This window comes from Triticum aestivum, chromosome 4B, assembly GCF_018294505.1.
Source record: "Triticum aestivum cultivar Chinese Spring chromosome 4B, IWGSC CS RefSeq v2.1, whole genome shotgun sequence".
Taxonomy (NCBI): Eukaryota; Viridiplantae; Streptophyta; class Magnoliopsida; order Poales; family Poaceae; genus Triticum; species Triticum aestivum.
Window position 1 is genome coordinate 98,083,110 of NC_057804.1, and position 21,135 is coordinate 98,104,244.

Sequence of the window (21,135 nt, forward strand, 5' to 3'; positions counted from 1 at the left end):
AGTGTGATTACATTCATAACAACCTCACAGAGACCTTCAACAATTGGATTAGAGGAATCAAAGATCTTCCTGTGGATGGGTTGGCTAACACACTTAATGGAAAGATAATGAAATTGCTCGAGAAAAGGAGAAAGATTGGGGAGAAGCTACAAGGGCGGATGTTGCCAGCTGTTGTACAACAAGTGAATAATAGAACAAGAGGACTTGGGCACTTGAAAGTTACCCGATCAAGTAATTGGAAGTGTGAGGTGAGGGACATCAACAAAGACAATTTGAGGCATGTGGTGAACATAGAACAAAGTGAGTGCACGTGCCTTGAGTGGCAGCACACAGGTAAACCTTGTGAACATGCACTTGCTTTCTTGACTGGAAAAAGGAACGTGAAGATGGAAGATTATCTTCATGAGTACTACTCTCTAGAAAGGTTTAGGGCAGCTTATAGAGGGGTTGTTGAGCCTCTCACAGATCGGTCACAATGGCCTAATGTTAAATTAGACTTTGTATTATATGCACCACTCCCCAAAAGTTCAGTAGGAAGAAAAATGAAGTTAAGATTGAAAAGTTGCCTTGAAAAGGGGGGAGGAAATTATAAAAAGAAACCACCACCAAAAGGTCAATTGGGAAGCCAAAACAGGTGCAAGAAGTGTAAGCAATTGGGACATAGGCAAGCTGGTTGTCCAACTAATGGAGTGAAGAAAAGGTAATTTCTATTGATTGACATTTGCTCTACTGTTTGTTTGTAACATTGGTTGAATGTGTTGTCAGGAACCCAAAATCTAGAAAGATAAAACCAAACACCGAAGTTTATGTTGAATGTACAATCCCAGGAGATGTCCTACAAGCCAGCCCTCGTCCTGTCACAAGGAGGTAAAAATTAACGCTTTTCTTCAACTTCTCAAGTGAACATGAGATAATTTTTCTCTCAAACAATGCATATTGTGTAGTCAATCATCTCTTGATAGCCCTCTTGGAGGGATGTCTCCATTGGCTGTCCCACAAGCCAGTCCTCGCCCTAGGACTAGGAGGTAACTTTCTTCTTCTCTGCAATATCTCTACATAAGTGAATTTTTTTCTCTTAAACAATTCATTTTGTGTAGTCAATCATCTCTTGGTAGCCCTCCTGGAGGGATGACTCCATTGGCTGCCCCACAAGCCAACCCTCACCCTATGACGAGGAGGTAACATTTTTTGCTTCTCTTATCTCTATAAATGTGGCATGTTTTCATATATTATAAACAAGGCATTTTTGTGTAGCTAATCATCTCTGCGTAGCCCTCTTGGAGGGATATCTCCATTGGTTGTCCCACACGTTAGCCCTCGCCCTATGACAAGGAGGTAACATTTTTTTGCTTCTCTTACTTATCTCTACAAATGTGTCGTCATATATATTATAAACAATGCCTTTTGTGTAGTCAATCATCTCTTAGTAGCCCTTTTGGAGAGATGTCTTCATTGGCTTTCCTACAAGGCAGCCCTGGTCCAATCACAAGGAGGTGACGAAAATTGATGTTTTTCTTCAGTTGTTGTTGTTTGTAGGCAACTTATTTAATGCATGAAATTGATGTATTATGTAGGCAACTTTCTATGGAAACAGAGACTCCCACTTCTCCACCAAAAGTTGTTGTCAGGCCCGCAAAGAAGCTTACGCCGAAGAGGAGAAAAATAGTGTAGCATGCCATTTTGTGATCTTGTAGTGTGTAGTCATCTTTATGAAATTGATGCCACTTCTTCGCGAAGTTGATGCTTCTGGATTGAATTCATCCTTTTAGTGTCTTTTATGATCTTGTCATGTGTACGTAGTGAGATGAGGACTCATTTTATGCTTTTGAATGCAACTCCCGAGTCAAGGACTCAACTTATGCTTTAAATCTGAAACTCATACCTATTCATTCTCGATTGTCAACTCTATGAGCACATATGCGCATCATCGAGCTGATTATGTTGACTTTCATATATATTTTTGTGAGATGTGAAAATGGTACAGAAATGAAGAGAGGTCATGTCAAATTTTTTGGTGAAAATGCTGATGAAATTTTAATTATATCCATGTCAAGAAAACTATATATCAATACATGTTACAACTGATGAAGTCATGTATCTAGGGTAGGGTCATGAACCTGACCAAGGTACCCTCCCCAAGGACATATCTTAGAAGAAGCCGTCTTCCAGTCGACCAAGAGGAACTCCACTCGACGGACTAGAAGACACTCGATGAACCTGAAGACACTCGACCATGAAGACTCACTCGACCACCAGGAGTTCAGGATCTACTTTGTATCCAAACGGTCTGTAATTAAGTAGTCTTAATGGTCATGATGACACTTTATGTAGGGCGTTACCAGTAATGCCAGACCTTAATGTACTTTAACCCTCTGCTACGTGGGCTGGCTGGGGTCTTGGCGTCCTCTATATAAGCCACACCCCTCCACTGGTAGAAGGGTTCGCACCCCTGTAACTCTCACACACATAATCCAGTCGACCGCCTCCGGGCTCCGAGACGTAGGGATGTTACTTCCTCCGAGAAGGGCGTGAACTCGTAAAACACTTGTGTGCACAACTGCTCCATTGCTAGGATCTTGCCTCTCCATACCTACCCCCCATTCTACTGTCAGACTTAGAACCACGACAGTTGGCGCCCACCGTGGGGCAGGTGTCTTAGCGACTTGTTGGAAAAGTTGCAATCTTTTCAATTCCCATCATCATGGTTTCAGGTGGAGTTTTGGTTGAGAGCCGCGAGATCTGTCTCGGCGCGCTCACATTCGTCGCCGACGACTCTGTCTGGCTGCAGGAGGCTCCGCTCGACGTGGATGCGCTCCCGGTCCACGGAGCTACTCACTTTCGAGCATGCGTCCGCGGCGTCCTTCTGCGGCAACCGTCGACTCAGTATCGACCGGTTTTCGTGTCATCCTCCCTCCCAGCTTCCCGCCGCGTAAGCGCTCCGGTCGGTCGAGGCTTCAGCGGTGGGTGAGGCAAGCAGTGGCTCGCCAGTCGACCACTGCCCAAGTCGCGGCAATCGAGCCCGACGAATCTCTCTACGGCCTGTTCGACCTGTCGACTGGCTCCGCAGAGACTGCATCCCAATGCGACAGCAGTGATCCGGCGACGGAGTTCCTGATGGTCAATGGATCGCACGTTCCCCCCGGCTTTCCTGGCGCCGAGGGAGGTAACGACGGAGGCGACCCGTCGCACGACCATGAGGAGTACCGCCCCGAGCCTCTCGACTCGCAGCAGAGGGAAGAGCTTCGCCGCTGGAACATGGATGCGCTTCATACTCCGTTCGTTGGAGAAACCCCTGAGGCTCGCGCCTTAGAGGATGCGCGCTTGGCCAACTTGGCTGAGCGCACTCGACTGGAGAACCTTCAGCGGGCACTCGACGAGCGCGCGCGGCAACAGATTCCAGACTCCAGTCGACGCCAACTCTTTAAACCTCCGACTCAGGTATACCGCACTCCAATCCAAAATTTGGCAGCCGCAACACGTATAGCAGAGTCGATTCAGCCTTCCCAGTCAGAGGCTGGCAGAGGCTTGATGCAGATCAGGGATTTGCTCCAGGCAGCTGGAGATCAGAATTCGGCTGTGTCACAGTCGCGGAACAGGATTCATAGCAGGTCCGTGGCGGTGAATAATGTCCAGTCAGCTCATAGCCCCAGATCGCCCCCGAGGCGTGAAGGGCATGGTGATCGACACGATCAGTACATGAACTATAAGCAGGATGATCACCGAGTCGATCGCAACGATCGACGTCGAGTGCCCACTCCTCCCCGGAGGGGTGGATCATATATGCCTCGACAACAGGATGACAGACGCCAGTACAGTGGCGGGCGAAGAATTCCAGTCGACCCCAGGGAACCAGGCTTTGATGCGAGATCCATCATCGTTCAAGGTCTGGTCGACCGGAACAGAGCCCACAGAGAGGGTAATGACAGAGATGTACCCACCAGCAGCCGAGTGCACGTCTCCGGACCAGAGTGTTTCAGCAGAGCCATCAAAGCCGCGGTGATTCCTCCCAACTTCAGGTTGGCGACTGGAGTCAGCAAGTTCAACGGTGAGTCCAAGCCCGATACTTCGCTTGAGGACTACCGAATGGCTGTTCAGATCGGCAGTGGAAATGACGAGGTGGCCATGAAGCATCTCCCTCTCATGTTGAAAGGGTCAGCCAGGGCATGGCTGAATCAGTTGACACCCAGCAGCATCTACACATGGGAGGACCTCTCTCGAGTGTTTATCAAGACGTTCGAAGGAATGTGCAAGCGGCCGGCGGGGTTGACAGAGCTGCAATCTTGTGTACAGAAGTCGAATGAGACTTTGAGGGATTACATCCAGAGGTGGATCACACTGCATCACACAGTAGAAAATGTATCTGATCACCAGGCAGTTTGCACCTTCAAGGAGCGCGTAAAGTACAGAGAGCTAAGCCTGAAATTCGGTCGAACCGGAGACATGTCTCTGAGTCGAATGATGGAAATAGCCACCAAATATGCCAACGGTGAGGAAGAGGATAGACTCCGGAGCGGCAAGCACAAGTCAGTCGCCCAGGACACCGGAGGCGGAAATTCCAGTCGGAAGCAAAAGCGTAAAGCCGAGCCAGCCGCTCCTGGAGAAGCCTTGGCCTTGAACCAAGGAAAGTTCAAAGGGAAACCCAAGGGGCCTTGAAACCCCGCAGCCAAAAAGCACCACAGATCCGACTGAAGTCGAGGTTCTTGCTGTGGTCGACTTAATCATGGAAGTTCTGGTCATCACTCCCGACTGGACAGTGCCCTATATCGCCTATATTCTGAGGAAAGAGCTCCCCGAGAATGAAGAAGAGGCTCGAGAGATCGTCCGCCGATCTAAAGCCTTCACCGTCATGAGGGGACAGTTGTACAGAGAAAGTGCTACTGGAGTCAACCAGAAATGCATAACACCGGAAGAAGGTCGAATGATTCTCAACGACATCCACTCGGAGACCTGTGGCCATCATGCGTCCTCTCGGACCATCGTGGCTAAAGCATACCGAGCGGGTTTTTACTGGCCCAGAGCAAATGAGATGGCAAAAGAGATAGTCGACAAGTGTGAAGGATGTCAATTCTACTCCAATATGTCACACAAACCCGCCTCAGCCTTGAAGACCATTCCACTCGTCTGGCCTTTTGCTGTATGGGGGTTGGATATGGTTGGACCACTGAGGACAGGCAGAAACGGCTACACCCATGTATTGGTAGCAGTCGACAAGTTCACTAAGTGGATTGAGGTTAAACCCATCAAGAATCTGGATGCCGGCACCGCCGTCAGCTTCATCAGGGAGTTGGTATTCGGATATGGAGTTCCCCACAGTATCATCACAGACAATGTGTCAAACTTCGACTCCGAAGAATTCAGAGCCTTCTGCGCATCTCAAGGTACACGAGTCGATTATGCTTCAGTCGCCCACCCTCAGTCGAATGGGCAAGCAGAACGAGCAAACGGCTTAATTATCAAAGGGTTGAAACCCCGACTGATGCGTGACCTCAAGCACGCAGCTGGCGCATGGGTCGACGAACTTCCGTCGGTGCTTTGGGGATTAAGGACCACGCCAAACTGGTCGACTGGGAGGACTCCGTTCTTCTTGGTCTACGGAGCTGAAGCAGTCTTGCCGAGTGACCTGCTTCACAACGCACCCCGAGTCGAACTCTACACCGAAGCTGAAGCAGAGCAAGCCCGACAGGACGCGGTCGACCTTCTAGAAGAAGAAAAAGAGATGGCCTTGATCCGATCAACCATTTACCAGCAGGACTTGCGTCGCTTCCATGCCAGAAATGTGAAGAGTCGAGCTTTCCAGGAGGGAGATTTAGTTCTCCGAGTGGATCAACAGAAACCACACAAGCTTGCTCCTACTTGGGAAGGTCCCTTCATCGTCACCAAGGTTCTCCATAATGGGGCATACCGCCTTTACAATGTCGAGCACCAGATTGACGAGCCCAGAGCATGGAACGCGGACTTACTCCGCCCTTTTTATACTTAAGTTTTTCACTCGGATGAGTTGTAATAAAAGTACTCCTGTAGTGTATTCATCAAAGACAAGAGTTTCATAATTCTCTTAGTATTTGTTATAGCTTTTGCTCTCATAAATCTGTCCCCCAGTGGGTGGTTTAGTTGCGAACCCGGTTCGCCTAAGCTTGTAAAAAATCCTACTGAGTGGTAAGCCAGCCTTCCACTCGGAGGCTTAGCTGCGAATCTGTTTCGCCTAAGATAAAACAAAATCCTACCGAGTGGTGAGCCAGCCTCCCACTCGGAGGCTTAGCTGCAGTCCAAGTACTCGCCTAAGTAAACAAAATCCTACCAAGTGGTAAGCCAGCCTTCCACTCGGGGGCTTAGCTGCAGCCCAGTGCTCGCCTAAGTTTTCTAAAATCCTACCGAGTGGTAAGCCAGCCTTCCACTCGGAGGCTTAGCCGCAGCCCAGTGCTCGCCTAAGATTTTGAAAATCCTACCGAGTGATAAGCCAGTCTTCCACTCGGAGGCTTAGCTGCAACCTTGTGTTCGCCTAAGAATAAAAGACATCGTACGCTTCGCAAGGAGGACAAGGCACAGGTCGACCCCTGCTTCCTCCTTCCGAGCTACATCACAAACACAACGTGCGTCCCGCAAGGAGGACGAAGCGCAGGTCGACTGCTACCTTCTCCCCCAAAGCCGTGCCACAAAAATCCTACCGAGTGGAGAGCAAACCTCCCACTCGGGGGCTTAGCTGCAGCTCAGTGCTCGCCTAAGTTTCTAAAATCCTACCGAGTGGAGAGCAAACCTCCCACTCGGGGGCTTAGCTGCAGCCTAGTGCTTGCCTAAGTTTCTAAAATCCTACCGAGTGGAGAGCAAACCTCCCACTCGGGGGCTTAGCTGCAGCCCAGTGCTCGCCTAAGTTTCTAAAATCCTACCGAGTGGAGAGCAAACCTCCCACTCGGGGGCTTAGCTGCAGCCCAGTGCTCGCCTAAGTTTCTAAAATCCTACCGAGTGGAGAGCAAACCTCCCACTCGGGGGCTTAGCTGCAGCCCAGTGCTCGCCTAAGTTTCTAAAATCCTACCGAATGGAGAGCAAACCTCCCACTCGGGGGCTTAGCTGCAGCCCAGTGCTCGCCTAAGTTTCTAAAATCCTGCCGAGTGGAGAGCAAACCTCCCACTCGGGGGCTTAGCTACAGCCCAGTGCTCGCCTAAGTTTCTAAAATCCTACCGAGTGGAGAGTAAACCTCCCACTTGGGGCTTAGCTGCAACCCAGTGCTTGTCTAAGTTTCTAAAATCCTTCCGAGTGAAGAACAAGTTTCTCACTCGGAGGCCTGGTCGCAACCAAGCACTCGCCCAGACATGACGAGCACATGTCGACGGCAATTTGTGCTTCACTCCTACCTGCAAAAGAGCATTACAGATGCTAGTATATACTCCAACCCAAAGAAGATGGTTGTCCGAAAGAAGCAAACGTATTTCAACGGCAAATCAAGTTCGGATAACGTCCTACGGACCCAGAAGTGCTCAGGCATCAAGCCTGTTAAAGTTTGGCGGTTACAAAAATCACTCGGCATTCCGAGGCAAATTCAAATCATCGAGCATAGAAGTTTTTTACCCCTCCTGTAGAGGGCTGGAAGGCGCAATGAACTCGTCTAGGTCAATCCCATCTGCGATCCGAGTGGCAGCCGCGATGAAGGTCTCCATGAAAGAACGGAAGTCATGCTTCCTAGTGTTGGCCACCTTGAGAGACACCAGCTTGTCTTCTCTCGCTTCCTTGCAGTGGACGTGGACCAAGGACAGAGCAACGTCAGCACCGCACCTGGCAGAAGACTTCTTCCATTCTTGCACTCGACTCGGAACTTCGTTCAGTCGAGTCATCAGCGACTGAAGGTCGTTCTGAAGCGTTTCTTCTGGCCAGAGCGATGTGTCGATGCGCGATGTTGCGGCCTTCAGTCTTGCAAGGTAGTCGACCACTGCAGCAACGCGAGACTCGAGGCGAAGCACGTTCATAGCGGTTTCATCCGTCACCGGAGAATTGATAGGATCCAAGCCAGTCTCCACTCGACTAGTCTCCTCTTCAAAGTTTTGGCAGAATTCTGCGGACACGATTCAAGGATAAGCTAATGCCCTTACAGCAAGTCAGTAATTACCAATCGGAGATAAGGGGTTACCTTCGAGCATGAGGAATAGCTACTTGGCGAGTCCTCCCAGATAAACCTCCAAGTCATTCTTCTTTCCTGCCAGTTCGCCAGCTTTGTCACTCAGGACCATATTGGCATTCTTCAGTCGAGTGACTTCTTGGTTGGCCACGCCAAGAGCAGCTTTCAGATTAGTGTTTTCCTCTTCAAGTTTGTTGACAGAAGCCAACTTCTCTTCTGCATGTTTTGTCTTGTCCGAAGCCGCTTTCTGCGCCTCGACGAGGTCAAGGTCCTTCTTCTTCAGGGCATCCTTCAGTTTCTCTGCAAAAACCACAATAAGATCAGACTCGGAGACAGGCAAGAAGCAAGGACAATCATCAAGATTCTCACCAAACATACCTTTTACCTCCTCCTTCGACTTCGTAAAGTTCTCTTGGACAAGCTTCTGGTCAAGTTCAAGCTGGATATGCTTGTTCTCCAATTCGGTATAACGAGAAACAAGGTCACAAGATTTCTGCGAAAGTTCAGTCGACAGACATCACCGACAGATCACTTCCGAGTGACTAAAAGAAAATCGTAGTATTTCTAAGACTACAGCTGAATCTAAACATTCAACTGTAGTCTGGGGACTACACCCAGTGGGTGCACTCAGCGTGCCCCCACTAGTTCTATCAGCTAGACTCAGAGTCGATCAGTCAACCGGAAGCAGTTAACTGTCAGCAGTAAAAAAATTCAGACCATAGCCGATTGCCAGCAATCGACCACGGTCTCGGGGACTACACCCAGTGGGTGCACTCAGCGTGCCCCCACCAGTTTTATTGTTCCACTCGACCACGCTCGAGTGAAACAAGTAAAGTGAGAAATCTCAAGACACAAAGACTACAGTCGACTGCCAGCAGTCCACCATAGAATTGACTCACCCAGTGGGTGCATGACAAACATCAAGATTTCTAGTCGATGTTTAACTAACATGGACATTGCTTTGGAGAGCTGAGCTCGCGTCATAAGTTGCTTGGCTGGTGGTTCGGATCGCCTTCACCTGCTCCATCATAATCCCGGCCTGGCGTATGGCTTCCTTGGCAGCGCTTGCTTGGTCCTCCGGGACGTGGTAGGTGGAGAAGAGAGAAGGCGGGTCAGCACTCGACGACGAAGGGCGGGAAACCGTCAACGGCTCCGCAAAGGACACGGTAGCCCGAGCAACGTTGCTCCCCTCTGGAATCTATGGTCCAGGTGCTGACACAACCTGAACAGCCTTGCCAACAGTCGCCTTCCTGCTCCTCCTCTGCCTCAGTGGCGCTTCATCATCATCATCAGGGAGATTGATGACAATGCTAGGTGGAGCTGCAGAAGAAGTTCAAAGTCAAAAATAAAGATTCAATCGACCAAAAGCAAAACCGCGCAGATCATACCAAGATGAGAAGTAGCAGCATCTTCCATTTCTTGATCCTCATGCCTGGTTGAAGTCTCAGAAGTAGCAGCACTGCAATTTCAAATATCGGTCGGTCAGCGATTGAGTCGACCAAGAATGAAAAACATGAGTTATGCCGTTACCCAGAAACAGTCGGAATTTCCATCCTCATCCTTGGTAGGGCCTTCGCCGGTTTTGTCGGGGCCGCTCGGGGTTGCTTCAACGCCTTCTTAGTCGGCGCCGGTGAAGTTGTCCAAGGGCGTTTCGTCGACTTCCCAGCAGGCACGACTCCCTTGCCACGATCAGCCACAGGGTCGTGGGTGAGCTTGGACCTCCTTTAGGAACAAGGAGGCGCAACTTCCTCCTCCTTTTCCTCCTCCTCTTCCTCCTCTTCAGAGCCTGCATCTTCATCACCCTCATCGGCGTCTGACTCCCACTCCTCTTGGCTTTCGCCTCCGCTTCCTTCCTCCTCTTCGGCCTGTGCTTGCGCCTCATTGGGCATCGAGTACAACTCGGTGGTTTCCTGAAAAACAACAAGCAAGACAAAAGTAAATCGACTGATCTACGATGAAACAGAACGGATGGAACAATCGGGGAAAAATGATCGTACCTTGTCCGCATCATAGGATTGGTCGAGTGGCGGGATCCTCCTGGCTCCACGAGGGTTGTCCTTGTTCCCCGTGATGGCAGTCATCCACCTCTCCAGTGTGGCATCATCGACCTCCTCTGGGTGGACCCGACTGGTGTCTTCAGTACCAGAATACAACCACATCGGGTGGCCCCGGTACTGGAGCAGTTGGATGCGCCGCCGAAGGAAAACCTCCAGAAGGTCCATGCCAGTCACACCGTCACAAATCAACTGGACTACACGCTCCATCAACATTTTTACCTGAGCCTTCTCCTCCGGAACTACTTTCAGAGAGGATGGCTTGTTCACTCGACTCATAGAGAAGGGAGGGAGCCCAGTCGACTGGTCTTGGCAGTAGAACCAGGTCGACTGCCACCCTCTGACTGGCTCGGGAAGGGTCATAGCTGGGAAAGCGCTCTTACTCCTCATCTGGACCCCGAGACCCCCACACATCTGGATTACCTGAGTTCTCTCATCATTGGGGCTGGCCTTTTTCACCGTCTGAGAACGACAAGTGAATATGTGTTTGAAGAGGCCCCAGTGCGGCCGACAACCCAAGAAGTTCTCACACAAAGATACAAAGGCGGAGAGATAGGCAATGGAATTGGGGGTAAAGTGGTGAAGCTGAGCTCCAAAGAAATTCAGAAACCCTCGAAAGAAAAGATGCGGTGGCAGAGAGAACCCTCGATCTACATGAGTCGCCAAGAGGACACACTCACCCTCCTGAGGCTGTGGCTGCCACTCCATCCCCGGGAGCCTCGCCGCCCCGTGCGCAATCAGGCCTTCGTCGGCCAGGTCGTCGAGATCCTTTTGGGTGATGGTCGAGCGGATCCAATCACCCTGGATCCAACCTTGCGGCAAACGGGACCGCGACGAGGATCCCCCTCGACTGGTCGCTCTCCCCTTCACTTTCGCCGCCGCCTTCGCCTTCTTTGCCCGCTCCAAAGCCGCCGTCTTCTCTTTCACCATTGTCGCCGACGAGACCGGAACGGAGCAGCGGCGTCGGGCAGTTGGTGGGCGCAGCGGATGAATCTGGAGGCGAGGGAGGAGAAAATGAGGAGGCACTGTTCAAAAAACCTCCGCTGGTTTCCTTATATGGAGTCACTTCCGAGTGGCCGACAGGTAGGCCCAGGCGATCCTGTCAAATCCCGAAACAGTCGCGCAAGCGATACGTGGCGAAAAAGGCGGTGTGAGAATCGAGGCGTTCCTGCCTTATCCCATCCGAGTACCGCGGTCTTCTCCGCTTCACATTCTTCCCAAAATTTGGATCCCACTAAATCCGCTAACCACAGGGAAACTTGTCAGACGGAAGATCTCCTGCGATCCGTCGCTCGGAAATCCCCAAGTTTATAAAGTTCACTCGACAGATATAAAGAATGGATCAAGGCGACTGAACGAAAGTTGACACCCTCACTTGAAAGTCATTGATCCAGAGCAAAACACCTTTACAGCACCAAAAAGCAGGTCGGAAAGATTGCCAACTCCTTCCTCACTCAAACCTCGATCCATTCGGGGGCTACTGATGAAGTCATGTACCTAGGGTAGGGTCATGAACCTGACCAAGGTACCCTCCCCAAGGACATCTCTTAGAAGAAGCCGTCTTCCAGTCGACCAAGAGGAACTCCACTCGACGGACTAGAAGACACTCGACGAACCTGAAGACACTACCATGAAGACTCACTCGACCACCAGGAGTTCAGGATCTACTCTGTATCCAAACCGTCTATAATTAAGTAGTCTTAATGGTCATGATGGCACTTTATGTAGGGCGTTACCAGTAACGCCAGACCTTAATGTACTTTAACCCTCTGCTACGTGGGCTGGATGGGGTCTTGGCGTCCTCTATATAAGCCACCCCCCTCCACTGGTAGAAGGGTTCGCACCCCTGTAATCTCACACACATAATCCAGTCGACCGCCTCCGGGCTCCGAGACGTAGGGTTGTTACTTCCTCCGAGAAGGGCATGAACTCGTAAAACACTTGTGTGCACAACTGCTTCATAGCTAGGATCTTGCCTCTCCATACCTACCCCCCATTCTACTGTCAGACTTAGAACCACGACAACAACCATTGCAGCTTAATTTTGGTTGCATCCATAGGAAGACATCCAATTGCAGTTGTGACAACAGCTAAGCTAAGCCATCAGCACATAACAAAATTGTTAGTGCGCTATTTTCTTCAGGCAGCCAACTACACCAGCGAGCAGCTATAGTCAACTACAGAAGCGGCCAACTACAGCTAGAGGCTACAGTTAGCAGACGAACACACGCTACGACCAACAAGCGACCTGAACTTCCACGCGCTGCAGGGGGACTTAAAGTTGCGGCGCCCTTCTTATCCCGCACGGCGAGGAAGCCGCCGGAGCGCGGCATACGGCAGCGCCCTTCTTCTCCAGCAGGGCGTGGGAGCGGCCGGAGCAAGGCGGATGGTGGCGCCTCAGCCACAGGAATGGGCGGCGCGCGGTGAGGTGGTGGCGCTGGGTAGGAGGCGTGGCGAGGTCACGACGTTCGGGGAGTAATCACCGCGAGATGACGGCTGGTTGTTTTGTTCCTCTGTGTGGATGAACTCTCGTCTCCTCTGGAGCTCCTCTGTTCTCGAAACAGAGGTTCGATCACACCAGTTGATCAGAAAAGACCAAAGGGCAAAATCGTCCAAAAATAATATGACGTGTATGCCCAGACCTGAGAATTGAGAAAGAAAGTCGGTTTGTGCTATTTTATCTAGTCAAAAAGGAAAAGTGTGCCATTTAATCTAACAGAAAGAAAGATGTGCTATTTTATCAAGGTACGAGGAAAAGCGTGCTATTTTATCAAATTGCTCGGGGAGACACTCGCCACGCGACACGCGATTACTCTCTCGTCCTTTTTTCTCGACTGATTCCCTTTTGTGGCACTGCCCCTGCTTCTCGCCTTCCTTCCCCATGGCGCTGTCCTGCTGCTCTCCTTCCCTTCCTTCCCATGGCGCCGCCCTGCTGCTCTCCTTCCCTTCCTCCCCATGGCGCCCCTACTGCTCTCCTTCCCTTCCTCCCCATGGCGCCGCCCTGCTGCTCTCCTTCCCTTCCTTCCCATGGCGCCGCCCTGCTGCTCTCCTTCCCTTCCTCCCCATGGCGCCGCCCTGCTGCTCTCCTTCCCTTCCTCCCCATGGTGCCGCCCTGCTCTTCCCCTTCCTCCCCATGGTGCCCGCCTGCTCCTTCCCTTCCTCGCCATAGTCGATGCTGCTGCTGCTGCAGATGGCTGGGCCAAGGACGACGGAGCGGCTGCCGTAGAGGGTGGCCTGTGCGGCGCGGCCAAGAACGACGGCCCAGGCCACCACAGCATCATCGACAACCTGTCTCGTTGCTCCTTCCCCAACCAGATCCAGCCCCCTCGCGGCCGTGATGAACACATAGTCAGAGAATCTTCAGATCCCCAACCGGGTTCGTCCCCGTGGATTAACATCCATGGATCTGTAGTTGATCTGCTAGGGGAAGGTAGAGCACTAGCTCCAGCGGCTTTCACATGATTTTTGCTTTGAGAGGGGGAATTGCTATGTGTAGTCAGTCTGTTTTTTTTGTGCAACTAGGGCCTCGTTCCTGTGCAACTAGGGGTGCCTCCCTGTGCAACTAGGGTCCCTTCCTGTGCAATCTATTACATCTGGTAGCCAAATTTTGTAAGCAAAGTAGGCAAAGTAAATTTTGTTCTCTGTATATCAGTTTTTTGGTGTTAGTTATATGCAACTAGGGGTTCCTTAGCAATCTATCATATCTTTGTAGCCCAATTTGTAAGGAAACTAGGCAAATAATTTTCATTATCTGTATATCAGTTTTTGGTGTCAGTTCTGTGCAACTTGGGGAGCCTTCCTATGCAATCTATCATATCTTCTAGCCAAATTTGTAAGCAAACTAGGAAAATAATTTTATTTTAGTTCTGTGCAACTAGGGTCTGGGATCCTGCGCAACTAGGTATACATTACTGTGCAACCAGAGGAAATGTGCCTGGTAGTGAAACAGAGGTTCATATTTCCTTTTTCTTTTTATCCTATGGCCATTTATTTATGCTCCTTTCTTTTACCCTCTCAGTAGTTCAATATTTTTTTGTTCATTGTAGGGTTCTCCAAATAGGACCTCTCGGCGGAACTCAAAATGGGTGGCTAAGTGGCAACCACATGGCACTGATAATGACGGGGATGGAGAGAATGATGATGTGTCCCAGAGAGTATATAAATGAGCTGGCATCCTCAGGCTTTTTCTAGTTGCACAAGAGTACCTGATTAGTTGGCATTCTCAACATTTCTAGTTGCACAATACCATACAACTATTTGGCATCCTCAGTCTTTTTGTAGCTGCGTTGACACCCTCGGCATTTTCTTCCAGAAGCCTGAAACCTGAATGTGCAATTTTTTGATTGGTCATGAAGTATTGAATATATCTTTTCCCAAGAGTATCTAATTAATTGGCATCCTCAATATTTATAGTTGCACAAGAGTATTCAATTAGTTGGCATCCTCAGCATTTCTAGTTGCACATGAGTATTTAATTAGTTGGCATCCTGAGCATTTTCTAGTTTCACAATAGCATCTAACTAGTTGACATCCTCGGTCTTTCTAGTTGCACAAGAGTAACTATTTTAGTTGGCATCCTCTGCATTTTGTAGTTGCACAACTAACATAATATCAAGTTGGCATCGTCAACCTTTTTTATCTGGTTTTTCTAAAGAACAACAGATTTTTTTTGTATGCAATGTTAACTAATCACCTTTGGCACCTTTTGTTTGCAAAATCTCAGGTGATCACATCGGAATGTGATCACCTTTGGCACTATTTTCGGATGACATGAAATAGAATTTCATCTCCTTTTCTGTTTCACTTTTAGTATATAGAACATCCTATAGAACATATTTCCCCTGTTGCAATTTGTGTGAGACAAGACTATTTGTACGCTTGTTTTCAATATTGTTCTTGTGCTTTTTTTAGTCTGGTTTCTTTGCTGCACACATTTGCAGCAAAAGTTGGCTTTGGATACAAGTTTAGCTGCACAATTATATGTTTATATTTGCACAGACAACAAATCCAGTCTTTTTTAGTTTCATCTAGTCTCTGTGTTGATTGCACACATACTGTTGCACACATTTTTGTAGGAAAAGATAGACTAAATATAGTGTTTGTGCAAATAAAAGCCCGTATTTGTGTCAACTAAACATGGATCCAAAATCATCTTTTTCCTGCAATGTGTACAACCAACAGCCAAAAGACTAGAACAGATGGACTCCAGTCTGGGCTGTTTTATTGCACATATTTGCATAAAAAGATTGTCTTGGACCATGCTTAGTTGTACAAATATGTTCTTCTTTTTGCAGAAACAGTACACACAGTCCATTTTTCTAGTCTAGGATATTTTTTTGCACACATGCTGCAGGAAAGTTGGTTTTGGACCAGTGTTTCAGTTACACAAATATGTGCTTCTTTTTGCACAAACAGTACACCTAGTCCATCTTTCTAGTCTGGGCTATTTGTTGCACACATTTTGCATGAAAGTTGTCCTTGGATTAATGCTTAGTGTGCACATATATTTACTCTTTTATAGTTTTGGCTGTGGTTGCACACATTGCGAGAAAAGATGGCTTGGATCCATGATTTACTTGCACAAAATGTACTCATTTTGCACAAACAGTACATCCGCTCCATGTTTCTTGCCTGTCTGTTTGTTGCACATTTTTTTGCAGAACTACTCCCTTGTGTCTATTTGCACACATCCAGGCATAAGTTGGTTTTGCTACCAGGTCTAGTTGCACACTGTGGTGTTTAATTACACAGACATCAGACTGTTGCTACTCCCTCCAAGTGAAAACTATACGTCCATAAGCAGGAAGAAAGTTGCACATCGACTGCTACACAATTGCACAAAACGGGGCATAAGTTGCACACAAAAAATTCATCAAAACATACTCATGCGGGATCTAGTTTCGAAGAGCACGTCGCGAGGATTCCAATGGTGAAAGCGGATCTTAATTTCGATATTCAATTCAAAAGTTATGGCTTTTTAACTTTTTTGAAATCCAAAATAAAGTGTGTTCACACCTGTTTGCATCTGTGTATTAATAGTTTTGTTAAACATGTGCATGACCTTTGGCTTTTTCTAGCACCAGGAGGACATAATATATTCTAATCTATTTGACTGAGACATAAATATACTAAAAAGGGAAGGCTGTCATTAAGTGCTATCTTTTTTTGCCGGCCACTCAATCGCACTAGTGGGCAGCCGGCCGCCCACTAGACTGCCCCAAAAAGTCAATGGCATGCCGCGAAAAGACCTGCTCTGTCACCATCTTGTTACGCGTTGTTCAAATGGACTAATCAGAAGAGATGTCTCCTTCTACTAGTATAGTTCGTCAGGGAGCTTGCACCAAAAAGTTGGGCGGGGCGGCTGACAAAAATAATTTTTAGGCTTATGTTTTATGGCCCAATAATAGGTATACATTAGAAAAAAAATCTTATGGCATGGGTGCGCCTGCCGCTACAGTTGGCCTGAGCTACCAATAACTTGGGCAAGTTTGGGGCCTGTCACTTTGGCCCCAAAGCATCATGGAAAAAGGGCCACATTCATGCGGCAGAACAACAGAATACCTAGACCGCCTAGATTCTTAGGGAAGTAAATATCGTCGCATTTATCGAAAAAGGCTTCCGCCCCGCTTTATATATAAAGCAAAGATCACCAACATCCCGATACAAACACACGCCGCCACAACAAACGCACACATCCAAGGCGCCCATTTGGTATATCGTCGCACTTAACCATATGGTATTCCTGGCGCCCATTTGCTGTGTGCTAGACATTACACCCTATGTTTTGTATCACATCACTTAAGGTAATAATGACTGAAGTTGCACCCAAGAAACTTGTGTGGTGAATTGCCTCTTATTAGATATACTCTGACGCATATCGATATACGCCCTTTGTTCAGTTGGTCAATAAAAGTTGATATTGAAAAATGATTGATCATTAAGGCTCCGACGCATATACCTATCTTAAGCATCTACTGAAGAAAAATAAAAGTCTTTCTACAAATTGACAATGAATAGAGACAATATCATTGCATCAAGAAATTTCAAATTCTTATTTCGAACCACACTGAACAGAAACAACAACATTGCATTTGGAGTATAAAACCATGGACTACAAGTGATAATGGAATAGTAGTTACCATAATAAATTTAACAAGTTTCACAATAATGTGACAGCATAGCTTACTATTTCCGAAATAAATTCATTATATTAATAACAGAGCAAGTTCTTTTCTTTCCATGGTGCCCTTGTTTCGTCCAGAGAAGATCCTAGTTTCATGCTTGCATGGGAGCATAGGAGACCTGAAATTTTGTAGAGTATATGTTACCAGCACCAGCTATAATGCAGCATAAGCTAAGAAATGTAAATCTGTAAACATGGTAAAAACATAATAACAATGAAAAATCTACACCATAAGTAAATTATGGATAGTCAACAAAGACCAAAGGAAACCAAGTATGCAAATATGATTATATTCCCTCCTTTTAGAAAATAGGTTGCTAAATCTCTTAACCCCCCCCCCCCCCCCCCCCCCCTTGCTAATCTCCCAAGCATTGTGGGCAGCAAATGAGAGAAAAAATCTGTTCTTTTGAAAGCCTGATGCAACTTAACTGGTCATGCCAGCCAGATAGTTCGAGTGCAATCACGTAACTTCACAAGGAAAAGTTTGCAGCATATGAATACACATACTGCGGTTGTTTTGTGTTGTGGTGAATGTACACTACAAAAACTAGCCGCAAAAAATGAATAAGATCCACTGGCTAGTTAGAGAATGTATAATCACGATCCACCTCTGACCAACATAGTCTAATATGCACAATCGATATGGAATTTTGGAGGGTACATCATATCTACACACTCCCTTCGTCTCATAATGTAAGACGTTTTTTGACACTAGACATTATGGAACGGAGGGAGTAGATTCCAAAATATATACTCATGGAGTTTTGTGGAACTCCGCCAAAGAAAAAGGACTTTTGCGGAACTCTGCCACTTGAAACATTAGTGTATATAGGAAGCAACCGACCAATTTCAGTGGTAGGTTTCCCGGAGCGGCCAGACTACTGAAAGAAATTAGCAATTCCCGCTATGCACATGCATGGAACTAAGTGATCTCGATACAGAGCCTCTGATCCAGGCCATAGTTATCTTATACCTGGTTTGCCATTCAGTTTGCACAGCGTCCGTCGAGCCTCTGAACAACCTTTTCAATGGAAGGTCTCTTCTTCCGATCAATCTGCACACACTCTAGACCAATTTTAATGCATACTTTTATTTCCTGGAGGTCATTTGCTTTTAACATTGAGTATCTGGATGCTATGCGCCCGTCTGTCCAATTTTGACGTACCTGCGTAAAAGAATTTCAAACTGCTATCCTTGATGATAATATAAAAGTAAACTCCAACAAAAGCTTCTAGATTTCAACATGTAATATTTTTCTTACGTTTTCAATAAAATCCCTTGCTGATGGTTCGTTCTGTTTGGGTTGATTCTTCTCGCCGGTGGTAGTCTCGATGATTAGTAGGCCTAAACTATACATGTCTGACTGGGTGGAGATTTCACCTCTGTACAGATACTCTGGAGCTATGTATCCACTGCAAATAATTAGCAGCAATAATTCAATATAAGCATTACTAGAAGATGAAAATGCAATTTACTACAAAATATTATCACAGTTGTAACCGGCTTACTATGATCCCACAACGTTCTGTGTGTTCGCCCGTGTTTGTTCTTGGCCAAAGAGTCTGGAAAGTCCAAAATCCGCAATTCTTGGGTTCATGTTGTCATCCAACAATATATTTTCGGGCTTGAGGTCCATATGGATAATGGGAATCCTATGAAGGAAAAGTAAACCATTGCAGATCCCCTTGATTATTTTGAAGCGTGTGTCCCAAGCCATGCTATTGGATCTGTCTGAAGAAGTTAAAGATACGTTGTTTCAGTGCCTGAGATTTAATAGTTGAAGGAACATAGAACAAGTTCATGCAATCCGCTATAACATTGCAAACATTTGATGAAACTAAAATAGAAATGTATCGGAAAGCATCACCTACCAAAATGGTTCTTCTGAAGGCTTCCCTTAGGTAAATACTCATAGCAGAGTAGGCTTTCAAAAACATCTGCAACAATATACCTCCCATTGTTCAGTACTACTTTCTTCTGTCCTTCATGGCAAAACCCAACCAGCTTTACTATGTTGTCATGTTTGAGAGCCATGATATTCTGAACCTCATTGGTAATTGCTTTGTCACGGGGGAGGGGAGCATTTTCGGCAAGCCTCTTCACAGCAATGTGTTGTCCATCTGGCAGAACTCCCTGTTCAACCTCACAGATGATTTTTCAGAACTACTGGTATTTTCTGCAACTTTGCAAATGGTAGAAAATGGTACGGGATGAACATACCGTATAAACTGTTCCAAATGCACCTGTACCAAGAACACGGTCCTCTGAGAACTGGTTTGTGATAGTCCTCAAGAAGTCTAAAGGTAGTTCCTTGGGTAATGTGCTTAGAACACTCTGCCCGTTCCCTTCGGTGTTCATTTCTGACGATATATATAGTACTGTATATAAGAAGTAATGGATGTGAGCTGTTATGGATTTATCTAAGCAAGTGAAACAAAATCTTTCCTTTGAACTTAAGCTATATGAAGATAACAAGCATCTTAATAAAAAGCACTGACCTGGAGAAGATGGAACACTTGAGCTATGCTAGAAGCTGGGAGTAGAACAACGAAATGGGGACGAGGCTTGTGAGATGAATGGTTTCGTTGCTAGCCGGGGTCGCATATAAATGAACCCAACGAGATCTGGATTGCGTTGACTTGACTCTCCCTCGAGTCTTTCTTTCAAAAGAAAACGGGGGATCTGTAGCGCGTGAGGACCGCTGGCCGCCAGCCGCCAGATCCGGCGACGCGCTGGACCGAGCCGGTTGGACGCGCTGCGCGCTGGATTATACTGTACTGCTCAAAAGAAAATAGTACAAATTTTAGGTAGTACTACTTGTCTATTTCTTTTTCATGGTTATAATACGTGTCTCATTTAGTACTCCCTCCGTCCAAAAATACTTGTCATCTAAATGGATAAAAAAGATGCATTTAAAACTAAAATATGTCTAGATACATCTCATTTTATCCATTTTGATCACAAGTATTTCCGGACGGAGGGAGTATATTATAAAGATCATACTACAAGTCACATATACACCGACATGACATACCGAAAAAGGCTTTCGCCCCGCTTTATATATAAAGCATCGATCATTAAGCACCCAGTACAAACGCACGCCACCGCAACACATGCACACAGGACAGGATACATAGACGCTGAGCCCAGCAACACCACTCCTAGCACTACCACCACTAAGAGATGCAGCTACATATGACAAACCATGCGCTCCAAGACGACGCCTTCAGGAAGGGTACGACACCGGAGGCGCCGCCACCGCCCAACCCAAGGATCAGAGTTTCCAATAGAGTCACATGACGGACAATGAGAGCCGCGACGACGCCTTCAAGAAGGGAACAATCTTCGCCGCTACGGTCTGTCCGAAGATAGAACAGGTTTTCACCTCGGCCAACACTCACCGCCACCGAACACCACACCCCGGCAACCATGCCGCCCACACGGCCATGGCCACCGGGCAGCACCAAGCCACGGCCTCCGCCCATGAGCACCGCGCAACCACCACCAGGGCCGCCGCCCCGACATCAGAGACCTTGACACCACCTCACCCGAGACATGTCGCTATCCCAACCAAAGAGACGAGCAGAAAGGTCCCACCTTTCGCACCCCTGGGCGATCCCCAGCGCCGAGACCCAATAGGTCGGCCACCTGGCCTCCATCGCCCCGTCCTGCAGCACCGGGCGCGAGGTGAGCTCGGTCCTGCAATACCTTGCGCGAGACGAGGTCAGTCCTGCTGCACCGTGCGCGAGACGAGCTTAGTCCTGCGGCACTATGCGCGAGACGAGTTCGGA

General features: G+C 47.7%; 1 protein-coding gene across 1 annotated transcript; it reads right to left on the reverse strand.

Annotated features, from left to right (window-relative positions):
• Positions 1–17,189: 17,189 nt before the first annotated feature.
• On the reverse strand, positions 17,190–20,094 carry LOC123091253 (cysteine-rich receptor-like protein kinase 37). The gene is made up of 7 exons (XM_044512705.1): positions 19,843–20,094; positions 19,565–19,722; positions 19,216–19,477; positions 18,853–19,075; positions 18,606–18,756; positions 18,318–18,509; positions 17,190–17,463 (listed from the first exon to the last, which is right to left on the reverse strand). Exons 2-6 carry the CDS (start codon positions 19,700–19,702, stop codon positions 18,330–18,332), a joined length of 954 nt encoding a protein of 317 aa, XP_044368640.1. The 5' UTR covers positions 19,703–19,722; positions 19,843–20,094; the 3' UTR covers positions 17,190–17,463; positions 18,318–18,329.
• Between the last annotated feature and the right edge of the window lie 1,041 nt (positions 20,095–21,135).

Excerpts from the sequence above, each read along its gene's own strand:
- LOC123091253 (XM_044512705.1), bottom strand. The coding sequence starts at position 19,702 with ATGAACACCGAAGGGAACGGGCAGAGTGTTCTAAGCACATTACCCAAG. Across the intron at positions 19,478-19,564 it reads CATTTGGAACAGTTTATACG|GGAGTTCTGCCAGATGGACA; the intron begins GTATGTTCATCC and ends GAGGTTGAACAG. Across the intron at positions 18,510-18,605 it reads CAAGGGATTTTATTGAAAAC|GTACGTCAAAATTGGACAGA; the intron begins GTAAGAAAAATA and ends TCTTTTACGCAG.